We start from the raw sequence: 12,540 nt of genomic DNA, 5'->3' as shown, positions 1-12,540 counted from the left end.
AACATTAAATCAAATAATTTATTTATATAGTTAATGTTGGAAACCGCTCATTTCATATGAAATCTCTCATTAAACCGTGACCTAATTGGCTTGACCTGAACACTTCAGTATAATCTACTTGTAATGAGATCATTGGATCAAATACATGATTTATTACAACTTATAATTTATAAATCAACCATAAATTAATTTCCCTTCATGGCATAAAATAATAAAAAAGGTTACTAATACAAAAAGTATAATTATGCTAAATTATTGTTTGTTAGGACTAAAAATATTTTATTCCACATCTAATTATAGTGACCTGTTCAAAAAAACAAATGTCATTTGTTTACTAAGAAATCTATTTTCAAAACAAGTCATTGAATATCATTGTGCCTAAACAGTTGGACAAAATAAACACTATTTGGGTTCACTGAACTTTGTCAAAACAAAACAGTGTTATTCCAATTAGAATCTTTTTGAATTCAACCTCTGTGGCCCTATTAATAGGTGCTCATTAGTTTTACTTTTAAAATATTTTGAAATCAGAACGTGCGTTCAGTCAAATAAATTAAAAATCAATTATTTTATTTGGATGATGCAAGCAGGTAGACGTATGTCAATAACGAAATATTTTTGTCAAATTACCTTCGAATCAGTCCCTCTGTGTGTCGTGTTTCCTTGCCAGAATCTTCTTGAGAATCCCTTCACGTACCCAGTAATTGACTGCTGGTACTCAAAACCTGGGTTCCAGCACAGCGAACCGTACCCAAACACCCAGAATGGCTCCTTCTTCGCTTCCATGACTTTACTCTGTTCTTCTGACATATTTATTCTAATTTATTTGACAATTTTAAGTTAAAATGTTTTTATCCAATTTTATCTCGTAGCACTTCGCGAATTCAAATAAAGAATGGAAATTTTAGAAAGCGAAGGACCGAGTCGCGTGCTCTAATCACACAATTTTACTTCACTTTTATTATTCTACTTGTGTCTCATTGTTAGTATTTAGTATACGCACATGAAATAATAAACTAGCACTAGGAATTATATTTAAATTTTAAACGACCACCCATTGCGCTCTTATATTGCAGACTGACAATTGACATTTTTCGTTTTGTATTTTAGCAGCAGTCAGCGAGCAATGGCGCGTATTTGCGTTCCGTTACGCGTGATTCCTCGTTCTGACAAACGCAAGAATTAAGTCAATATCAATCTGTGAAGATCTGCTTCGCTTAAAATTCTGTTTTTAATGTATGTCTCTACGAGATATTGCCAAAAGTTTATTTTATTAATTTAATTACATTTAAAGTAAACTGATAGCACTCAATTTTATTTAAGTTTTCTACTTGCAAAGAAACGTTGCGTATTTCTTTTATTTTTGTTGTGGTAACTGGATTTTCCCCCCGCCCAATAACCTTTCTCCTTGAGAGGAACTGTTCGCTGATTGGTCGTTACAATCTGATGCAATTTTTTGAATCCCTTGCATGAAAGTCTTTGCGGTAATTTTCTTTCTATGATTAATTAATTATATTACTTACGGCTATCGTAAATGATCGTTAATGGCATGCCAACATGATATAACTATAAAGACATAACTATTCAACATGTAGGCATTGCGGGAGTTTTGATGAACTCGTATCTAGTAAAAGAATTAAAGTAGGAAATAATCTTTTTGTTTCTCTTTCTATCTCAATGTTCACGGTTTTCGGTCCAAACAATAATATTGTAAAAGTATTGCATTTTATTTATCAAATAAAAGAGTTGCTTTCATTGATTTGTGGTTGTTTTAATAAGCCTCGCCCCGTTGTTATTGCTTTTCTTTAAAGTAGATAGGTAATCTGTAGCTATACTTGTACCTATCTAATATTCGAGCAAAATAATGATCGAGTACTGAGAGCACGATGTGCACAGCCTAGGACTACTGAACCGATTTGGAAAGTTCTCTTGTTCGGAACTGTTCGGAAGCTACAATATCCCCGTGTAATATCAGCTATATTTTACCCGGGTACGGGAAGTCGTTCCCTCGGGACGCGAGTAAAACCGGGTAAAAGGATTTTATTTTTAACACATCTGTAAATTGAACTTAAGTGGTCAGGCAAAAATTACCTCGATAAAGTAGTGAGTAAACTAGTGAACAAAATTATTGGTCTGTAATTAGGACACTCGTTTGATAGACATCTGCAAACCTACATTCAGCGCCTACTGACGACCTTTGTTAGTTCATCTGGGGCGCGATTCTCCTAATTTTACTTAAGCGACATACGATTCACGTTCGACCCGATTCGTTTGAGATCCAATCCCGACTCGATTACGATTGAAGCGTATGTGGCATTCCGCTATTTTTTCTTTGAAATAAACGTTTTTATCCTTTTCTGTCATTCAATAATGAATCATTTTGTCTGCAAATGATTTACTATTGTAAAATGATTGTACAGCAAACTACCGTATAGACCAAAATCACCAAAACAGCAGACCAATCGCACACCAATCAAATGTCAATCGAATACGATTGGTCTTTTATTAGTAGCAGAATGCCCGATATGATTAAAACTGCTATTGCGATCATATTGCGATTCGATTTCTATTCGATTTTGACATTATTAACTTAGGAGAATCGGGCCCCCTGACTACTTGGCGGCCGTCATACGCTGGGGCGTTTACCAGTCCGTAGTACTCGAATGTTTTGTTTATTAAATGGTTCACGTATGTATTCTATCTCACTGATATTCTATAGGCGAAATGGTGTATTTGTAACTTCTTCTTGCACAAATGGTTGCATTTTGATAAAACTTGGTAGTACTTAAAGTGCCTACCTACAGCTTATAGCTTTAGCTTTTATAAAAATGTAATTTGGGGTAACCAAAAGTAATTAGCTGCATAAAACACACTCCATTGTTTATAAGGGACTTTCCCTTTGAGACAAAGGGATAGACTTGGGATAGGCATAGGAGCATGCAGATAAGCATATATTGCTTAATGCGGTTTGAGGTCAGAAAATACTGCATAAACATGTTCTAGGGAAAATAAGTTATCTAAATAAATAGGGAGTTAGGTACCTTCTAGCCTTTGTTATGCTAAGTTTAATAGCTACGAGAGATATTTTAGTACCTATAACAAGATGCTGAAAAAAATCGTGGTGGCCTAGTGGGCAAAGAACCAACCTCGAGTATGAGGGCACGGGTTCGAAGCCAGGGGCACGATTCTCCTAATTTTACTTAAAAACATTCGATTTACGTTCGACTGCGATCCAATCCCGACTCGATTACGATTGAAACGTAAGTGGCATTCCGCTATTTTTCTTTGAAATAAACGTTTTTATCCTTTTCTGTCATTCAATAATGAATTATTTTGTCTGAAAATGATTAACTATTGCAATATAATTGTAGAGCAAACTACCTATTGTAGAGGAAAAAATTTTTTGTTTGCTTGTTTGTACTCAAAAGGCTCCGCAACTGAAAGCTTGGAAAGCTTCACTCTTCTCGAGTAGCATAGGCTATATTCTTTCCCAATGTGGACTATAGCAGTTCCCACGGAACGCGGGTGGAACCGCGGGAAAACAGCCAGAATTAAATAAAACTCCAAAAAGATTTAATACAATGGTCCATATATTTTCATAAAGAATAAATCACAATGCATTAGTTTATTTTACACGATAAAACAGACACGGAGTATTAAAGGGTTATATATTTCAGTTAATTGCTGGAACATTTTATTTTATTTTACAATAAATGCAGACGGTGCTTTAAACAGATACAATACTGTGAACATCAATATGGTAAAATGGCGGATAAATTCATGACAGTCTGTCGAATATTTAAAACTGAACACACCCATTTTTTATTCCAAAATCATTTTTATACCACAATTATTTGACAGACTTTCATTTACATTATTTGGTTTCATTTTGTAATAAATATTAAGTATTTATGGAATGCCTGAAAACGGTTTTATTTTCATGTTTTCCTATTTAGAATTCCGCGCGTATTTTGTTTCATTTTTTTTATTCTCTAGAACTGGAATTCCAGAATGGAAAACTATTCTAAATTCCAATTATGGAATGAAATGTTTATATTTTATCTGAAACTAAGAAGTATGTTAAATATTTATTTTTTGGAATTGGTACATATGAGATTAACATGTAACTGGCCTTTATTTACAGTTTGATGATGTGATGTATGTTTGTTTATAATTGAATTAACCTAGTACATCGAAAGTCCACTCGCCAACTCGGGAGATTTCCTAACTATCTTGAGAGCAAAATATTTTCAGAATGTTGAGAAAATTCCAGAAACGTCTTCTTTTATATGACTTTTAACACCTTATACTAAAAACGCTTAAGTGCCTATACAATGCAATTACGTAAGAATTTTCTGACGGAATTGGAACCTGTAGACTCCCTCGATTAAAGTTAGGATTGGAAAAAGTCGCGAGTCAACTACAAACATTCCTAATGCTAAGAGTTGCCATTACTTATAAAACTGTCTCTGGAATTCACATCACATTCACGTATTAATTATGAATAACTGCACCAACAATTTGTGAAATCATAGGTAACTAACAACATTATAATATTGAGATTACAGATTAATAATTAAAAATATCATTTAAATCTATTTTTAAAAGCGATTTAATATCTTCAATTTGCGATATTTGGCTTCAAATTGATTTTCCATTAAGGAAAATATTTTTTATTCTGTATGAAGCTGTGTTTCATAAACATGTAGCTTTGTGGTTTATGATAAAAGGGTGTGGGGGAAAAGGGTAAACCCTATCCTACTTCTACGTTAGTCATCTTACTTATACCAATACTGAATGACGTATTAAATATAGGAAGATCTTAGGTGCATAACACCCATAAGACTTAACCACAAGCAACAACATTTTACCCATTCTCTTGCTGGAGAAAACCCATTTCTGCGTTATATGAAACACAGCTTCATATAGCAATTACTCTAAGTACATTAAAATTGTGATGGTCATTTTCTATCAAAGCTAACAATGCAACTATTTACAATCAGACTTTTTACAAATACACATACAACAATATTATTCAATAGAACATACACTTTATTCCATTCTGATACACCTCAACGTTCAAAAATTACATAATTTTATTACATTATTGAATATAATATAATATGAATAATTAATGTACCTAAATATAATTTAATACTATGTTCCTGAACACAGGACAGGTACGGTTAAATGTGTTTTATATTTGATTATTATTTTTATTAATATAATATGACTAGTGATATGTAACGATAACTTTACATAGGGTATGGTAAAACAGAATAATTTTTATATTCAAATATTATTCAACGAGATTTCTTGTTAATTATATTATTCAATAACAATATTGTAATATTGAGTTTTTAATGAATTTATTTAAAATATAACTTATATTTACAATGCACCACGGGGTAGACTAATATTAATTAATAATATCTAACTAAATTTTCAAATAAATCAGGCTTTTTGGTAGGTCCCTTTTGGGGCTAAGGGTCTAGCTAGAACAACTTGTGTTACAGAGGTAGGTAAAGAATATTTTAAAAACCTACCCCCTTACTTATAAAATCTCTAATCACCTTCTAAGCAACATTTTAACTAATCACTACTTAAAGTCTTAAGTAGTGATTAAATGTTAGTTAAGACATGCTTAAGCAAAGTTAATAAGTAAGAATTTTTTTAAACAGCCCTTAAGTATTACTTAAATTTAATTCAAGTTTATAAGTAAGGCTGCTAATGAATATAAATTTATTATGCGGTTAATTCAAATTATTATGATTCTGTTCAAATATTTGCAAGACAAATGCTCACAAATTATTTTAAATATTGCAAAACTTTTCTACATAATAATATAAGACCATATCAGATCCTTTTTTTTATTGCCTACAATAATTATAATTTTGGTCAAATATTCACGTCGAAATATAAATATGTATGTACTTAATATTAAATATGATAATATTGTAGTAAATATAGTAATTCTGTTATGTATATTGAATATGTCGAATTTCTATTTACCTACTGTCAGCAAATTATTTGAGTATATTGTATGCTTGGGCCATTTTGGAATTATTATACTCGTAACATTGAAATATCTAATCATTTATGTAATTATTATATCGTGCAGTCTATAGTCAACAATTTCTTAAGATTCTATCCAAAAGTAGATTTCTGTATCTTTTATTACACAGTCATGTGTTTTCCATTACTGATAACAATAAATATATTTTGAAAATCTATTGCTTTCCATAACTAGTACATAATATACTAATAGACATAATATATTAATATCCCATAATCACTTATTTTTAAATCAGAGAATGTAAATTTAGGTACATCTCTAACCAGCCCAGTGTTGGCAAAAACGCCAATCCATTCCATTATACAATTCCATGGAACTCTAGAGAAGTATGTACAGTGACGTCACAAACGTCAACTTAAGCCAGTTCCAATATGGCGCCGGCTTAAGTGGAATGCTTGGATCATACATTCGATTCGGGACCTTCTGTGTTATGTTTGAAGGACGCTCGGATTCTGGCGAGGTATAGCGCGCAAATGTGTCCGTAGCATTTGTTGTACCATTCTGGTGTTCGGCCCCTGGAACCAAGAAATATTTTAACATTAGTATATGGTGAAACGGTTACCACATAATTAGGAGAATTGTCTCCTTGTCACATAGCACAACTGCTAAGCACGAGATATCGGGTACGATTCCCGGGACTGGGCGAAATCGCTTTATGGGTTTTAGAAACTTCCACAGACTAGCCCGGAGTCGGGAAGATGGCGGAGTTACACCATTGTGCCTGGAATGGCATGTAAGCTGGTGTCCCCGATTGCTACTCAGTCGGTAGCAGTCGTTGTTACAACTCCACGTTAGGCGAGGATTTGACAAAACTCTGATACCAGGTCTTGTTAGGTGATTAAACCTCACTCGATAAGAAAAAGGTAAGATCTGATCAAATAGTTTGTGACAAGTAAACTTACATGGTATCAACTCTAGCCAGATGCACGAGTCTACTCCTGCCCTTCCCGGCGGGCTGCGCGAGGTAGCGCGAGGCGAGCACGACGCCGCGTGCCTGTGGCGCGGCACCGGGGGGCGCGGCGCCGTGCGCTACCGATGTCTCTGCCACCGCGCACCACCCGCCTGCTGTGCCGCCTTGCTGCCATGACCTGAAGAATAAGAGGTAGTGGGTTAAATGAGATTGAATATCATTAAATAGTTAGATAGTTTTTTTTGCCAACGTAACCTGTTTAGTCAAAATCATTAGCACTTTTGAAGTCAATATTTACAAAGCGCTATGCTTTCCTACGCCGCCCTTTCACTCCTTCGTAGTGTTATGGCATAAAAAGTTATTACATATGAAATGGTCACAATAACGTCATACAATTTGTGCTGACAAACCATGCACTAACAATTTTAATGCGAATTTCCTCCACATTCTCTCAGTTTGACGGTAGCTTTTTAAAATGTAGAAATACTATATAAACTTACCGTAAAACACAATAATCTCTTGAAGGTAGGTTGATGCTAGATGCCGTGACGTACTGGAATACTTCTGCGTTTGCGCCCAGCTTCTCAGCGACTCGCCACTTCACTAGTGAGTCGTCCCATATATGCCGCTCTCGGAGTATTCTGAAATTTCGAGAATATCAATTATTTATTTTTAAACTCATGAAACTAAGTTAGTCTTGGCAAATATGATATAATCTTTCATCTTATTTAGGCAACACTTTACATATGTACTCAGTACCTATACTGCTTTGGTAAAGAATTCTAATATTTAAAAATGCAAAAACTAAACTATTTATTGGAAATCTCTACAATTAATTGAAGTTTACCTTTGCATAACCTCCTGTGGCGGCGCCTCCACATCGGTGGTAGCTCTCCATAACCTCAATGGATGTCCATCCCCAACCTTCTTGCAACAGAGTTCCACATGAGGAGCAGCTCCTGACACTGACATCCACCCACGTGTTCTGGAATTATACAACCTGGGTTAAAATTCCATTCTGACTCTGGAATCCAAATAAAAAAGCCTGAAATCTAATCAAACACTGGAGCATGCGAATCATCCATTTAAAAATAGAAAAAAATGAAATTAATTTTTGTTATTTAATTTTCTATCATTCCCGTTTTTCTATTTATTTTAAAAACTATTATTATACATCAAATTAGTATGTAACAGCCGATTGATAAAATTGTATTCTTTTTAGTAGATTATGTCATGATGTTTATATTCCATCATTTATAGTGACTGTTATATCTATGCCAAAAAACAGTCCTTAGTAATTTTATTTATGTGTAATTAAAGCCAATAAAACGTTGTCTAAAACCAGTCCACCTATATTAAAGAAGCAACATTTAGATCGAAAAAAATAACAGTAACACTACATATAACACCTAAGTGGCCATGATAGGACTACATGTAGTGACATGATATCAGTGTTTTAGATGAAAATTTTGGGTAGAGAACATCTGTTCTTCATTGATTTTGTATATGTTTACTAACTGGTAATCTGTCACAAAACTTCGTACTTATTTTGTAAGGTCACACGTTTCCATTTTCATATAAAACCGCATCTCCAATTTATTTATGACGATTCGCGTATATACTACAGAAAAAGGACATAGTTGCAACATGAAGCCATTAAAATTACGCTGTGAATGTTGATTTAATTTTTCAGTTATGAGAAGAAATGTTCCCATGATTCATAATTTACCTTTCAGTTATATAAAGGTCTTATGATGATGTTATATTTAACCACAAATCAAAGGACATGGAAAGGGAAAATATTGAAAAACATTTTGCTCGGTCGTCCCATTTTCCAATTTTCCCACTGACGCGGACGTTACCTAAGGTATATTTAGTCATAACTGTGAATTATTATACTTTACTAACAAAACTATTAATGAATCTTTCATCATTTCCCACATTTTGGAAAACAAGGTATTGAATCTAAACAAATATGGAGGTGTAGAAAATATTTTATGTAAAAACTACTGCACGTATCTGTTATGAGATTGGTTTGCGATAAAATGTGCCTATAAATTCATATAATTTTTAGGAGATGAGTTGAAAGATTTCTATTCGTCTTATACCGTCAATCCTACCCTAAGCCAGATATTTTTTTAAGAAACTATTGATAAATATTCATTGTTTTATTTTGCACCTAAACCACAATTTTCGAAAATATATTTATATGAGAGTTTCTAATATCCATTGTAGGATATTAGGTTTAGGACTTCTGAAAATCAGTAAAGAACAGATGTTTTTTATAAAAATCGATGATAAGGTGGATATACGCTCTAACACCGATGTCTCACCTCTTTCCTGATCGGCCACAGACTCTAAAAAAGCATGAAAAAAGTTAGACTCTATAAGAGACAAGTTTACACAAAGAAATTTTGAAGAGAATTATGAATTCAGAGTCTACTTAGTACTTCAAGGATTTTGGAAATATGGGCTTTATTGCTGTGAAGATAGAACTTACTTTTCTTTGGCTTCTTTGAGTAAAGCTTTGATACAGGCTTGCTGGAAACCTTTCCAGTCTTGGTTGAAGTCTGCTCCCAGTTCTTCGAGCGCGACCTGGAATGTCAGAATGGATTTTGGATTATTTGTTTCCATTCCTCATGATTCTCTACAACGCTGATTCAGGAAGTTAGGTATATTATTTTCTTAGATGAATCAACTAGGAAATGATCTGGGAGAGTCCGGTTAGTATTATATTTCCTTTAAATATTACATTACTTTTCCTTTGATTGATGATTAACAATCTTCAGAAATCCCTATGCATGACATAAGACAAATTATAGCATAAAAGGGATCTACTCTGCATTTATTACATTACAGGAAGTATTCTACTTCCTTAAGCTTCATAGGAAAATAGAATTAACCTCAATTTTCTCTTTAACACTTATTGTTTGATCAACTTTCTCTCAATCTAGGTACTTACTATAACATTTCCTGTATACTACAAGCATTTACTTTATATTACAAGCAATTTTCTCGCGGTTTCACCCCATTCTCAGGAAAATTATTCCCTTACGTTGATAAAATATAGTCTATATCACCCGAGAATAGTGTACCTTTCCAACAGAAAAAGACTTTTCCAAATTCGTTCATTAGTTTAGGAGCCTTGTTTTCTTTTTATTATATCGATTAGATGTATAGATGACTTACCGGCACACTCTCCTCGAAGTAATTAAACTTGCACCTAGCGAGCATGTCAGCGGGTGCTAGGAAGAGCTGCTTGTGTGCCTGTATGAGCAGCAGCAGGCACGCGTGCGCCGCGCGGCTCTCGCTGATCTGTCTCTGGTCGGCGACGCTCTCGATTACCATTCTGACAATGGAATAAGTTGGGTGTTTAAAGATATAATACAAAAAAAAAAAACTCCAAATATGGGTACAATTTAAAGGTTATTTTAAACTGATATAAAGTCAATCGGTCAAGAAAATGTTGCTGATCTGTCACTGGTCCTCTACGCTCCCGATTAACATTCTGGGAATAAAGTGCGTTGGGTGTTTAGAGACAAATATGATAAAACTTCTGATATTAAGCACTGGTGTTACTTTGAACTCTAAAGTTAGTGAGTCGAGAAAAAGTAGCATTTTATTTTTGACGTTTAGATGCTTATATGAAGAGGGGAATGGGCAACTATGATCAGTAAAATCAGTAAAATTTTAAATAATTTATGTAAGTTACATTGATAAAAAATGAACCCATTATCTGTATATAGGTACTTTAGGACTCATTTAAAAGTCTCAAAGGACCAAAATGCTTATGTCTTCTCATGACCATTCTTTATTGTATTAAAAGAAAAATAGGTACCTATTAGAGTTCCCTTCCTTAGTGCTTCCAGTTTGTGGTGGTGCGTGATGTAACCTCAACAACGTAGGAGCTAGGCAGACAGCTAAGTTTGATGCCGTCATTTGGTTCACAGCCGAATGTTCCGCCACCTGAAAATTATAGTTCACATAAATAAGTACGTTATAAAAAAAATGTAAGACACACAAACATCGGTGAAGGTAGAATAAAGGTAGGCTTGTAGAATAAAGTGCTTTTTCACAATAAAGGTGATGATGTCAATTGAAAAGAAATGTGTTTGAAGCTGTTCTCATGATTAAAAATGGGAATTTGAGGCACTTCCATGATAAAAAAATAACACCCAAACAACTAGAGGAGTGACAGAGAATACTTAAAGCATGCATACTCATGCATGTCAATGAAAAAAAAAAATACTAATATGGTTGAACAGTGGTCTTTCTGTTTTTACTTACATCTGCTAGGAATATGAGTAGAGAATGCAACGCTTCTAAATGCTCTTCAGGTAACAGTAGTAACGCACACTGTACTGCGTCCGGCCTTAGAGGTTCGGGAACATCTGAAAATATTACATTGATAAGTAATCATTTGAATTAGTCATTTCCATAGGTAATGGAAAGGTACACAGGTACGTGTATCGAAATAAACGCTTCTCTATATGCGACGGTGCGAGCCCATTAATCAAAGGAAATAATATTGTGCATTCAGTGAAAAAACATGGCAGAAGTGCAAAAATGGTGTTCAAAATTCTGTAAGGCAACTTGACTTCGACATTCGACAATATGTACTTCATGTAAGATGTGGATTTTCATGAATCGGTAGTAAGTCAGTAGTAGGTAATTATTACAATATTTTTCTTCATTCTCTTCATACAATTAAATAATAGGTACCATATATACTCACGTTGAAAAATCGCAATAAAGGTCTCACTAAGCTTATTAGTCAACAACGCATCAGGTAGCTCCCTAAAGTACTGCTTCACCATGTCGGCCACATCATGCGCTTGTGCTCCATCGAAGTTCAAACTCGATTGGTTCGGTTCCATGGTGTTAAGATTCTCTATAGCGAAGCTGGCGTTAGAAGCCCCAGCAGCCTCGACTGTGGTACGGAGTTTCGCGATCCTGGATTTTACGCCGGCTTTTCTGAATATACCCATCTGAAAAGGATTTGTAGTTTTGGTTAGTTTCGATATTTGGTTTTGATTCTTTAAAACAATTGTTAGGATCTCAGAGTCCTAGAACTCTTTAGTTTCATAGTATTTATTTATTAGCAAAATTGTTTTCTACTACATCCAGATTAAACATAAAATTGACAACAAACTTGTGTTGATAGTCAGCTAATCTTCAATAGATACATTTTTCAGAAATCAAGATGAATTAAAGAATGACAGGATGGTCATCTAAGGACCGACCGCATCAAGGTTACTTAACCCTATGACTACAAAATAATAATGAAGGATAGATAAAATGAAGACAGATTATGTACTTACTTGATCTAAAGCGTTGTTTTTGAGCCAATTCAATGCACACTGTATAGGCTTTGGTAACGCATGTCCTGTCCTTTGTAGAGACACTGTTAGGGGTACACCGAACACTGTCTTATCTGAAACAGAAGAAATATTACCATTATATAGATACATTATAATACACAAAATGTACCTGGAATTCAAAATATTTAGAGTAGACAGCCGAGCAGATGGTTATAAATTGTACCATGTGTTAG

The 12,540-nt window shown here is 34.1% G+C and overlaps 2 protein-coding genes across 7 annotated transcripts in view; both read right to left on the bottom strand.

Annotated features, from left to right (window-relative positions):
- LOC110373724 (putative glutathione-specific gamma-glutamylcyclotransferase 2) overlaps positions 1 to 1,105 on the bottom strand; it is a 30,807-nt gene extending 29,702 nt beyond the window's left edge. Inside the window, exon 1 of the mRNA XM_021331064.3 lies at positions 631 to 1,105. Within this exon, the coding sequence (XP_021186739.1) occupies positions 631 to 810 (180 nt within the window). The 5' untranslated portion in view covers positions 811 to 1,105. The remainder of the gene's footprint in view (positions 1 to 630) is intronic.
- Positions 1,106 to 3,572: 2,467 nt separating this feature from the next.
- Positions 3,573 to 12,540, bottom strand: part of Cv-c (crossveinless c) — a 310,299-nt gene continuing 301,331 nt past the window's right edge. For all 6 annotated transcript variants that reach the window (XM_021331060.3, XM_049837538.2, XM_049837539.2 and 3 more), the window contains 10 exons: positions 12,308 to 12,420; positions 11,722 to 11,974; positions 11,274 to 11,377; positions 10,825 to 10,952; positions 10,176 to 10,335; positions 9,487 to 9,581; positions 7,834 to 7,971; positions 7,487 to 7,627; positions 6,979 to 7,164; positions 3,573 to 6,591 (listed from right to left, as the gene is read on the bottom strand). In XM_021331060.3, the coding sequence (XP_021186735.3) occupies positions 6,477 to 6,591; positions 6,979 to 7,164; positions 7,487 to 7,627; positions 7,834 to 7,971; positions 9,487 to 9,581; positions 10,176 to 10,335; positions 10,825 to 10,952; positions 11,274 to 11,377; positions 11,722 to 11,974; positions 12,308 to 12,420 (1,433 nt within the window). In that variant the 3' untranslated portion in view covers positions 3,573 to 6,476. The remainder of the gene's footprint in view (positions 6,592 to 6,978; positions 7,165 to 7,486; positions 7,628 to 7,833; positions 7,972 to 9,486; positions 9,582 to 10,175; positions 10,336 to 10,824; positions 10,953 to 11,273; positions 11,378 to 11,721; positions 11,975 to 12,307; positions 12,421 to 12,540) is intronic.

The sequence above is a fragment of the Helicoverpa armigera genome, chromosome 23 (assembly GCF_030705265.1).
Source record: "Helicoverpa armigera isolate CAAS_96S chromosome 23, ASM3070526v1, whole genome shotgun sequence".
Taxonomy (NCBI): domain Eukaryota; kingdom Metazoa; phylum Arthropoda; class Insecta; order Lepidoptera; family Noctuidae; genus Helicoverpa; species Helicoverpa armigera.
The sequence above is the reverse complement of the archived record's forward strand: the minus strand, read 5'-3'. Positions and strand labels throughout refer to the sequence as shown.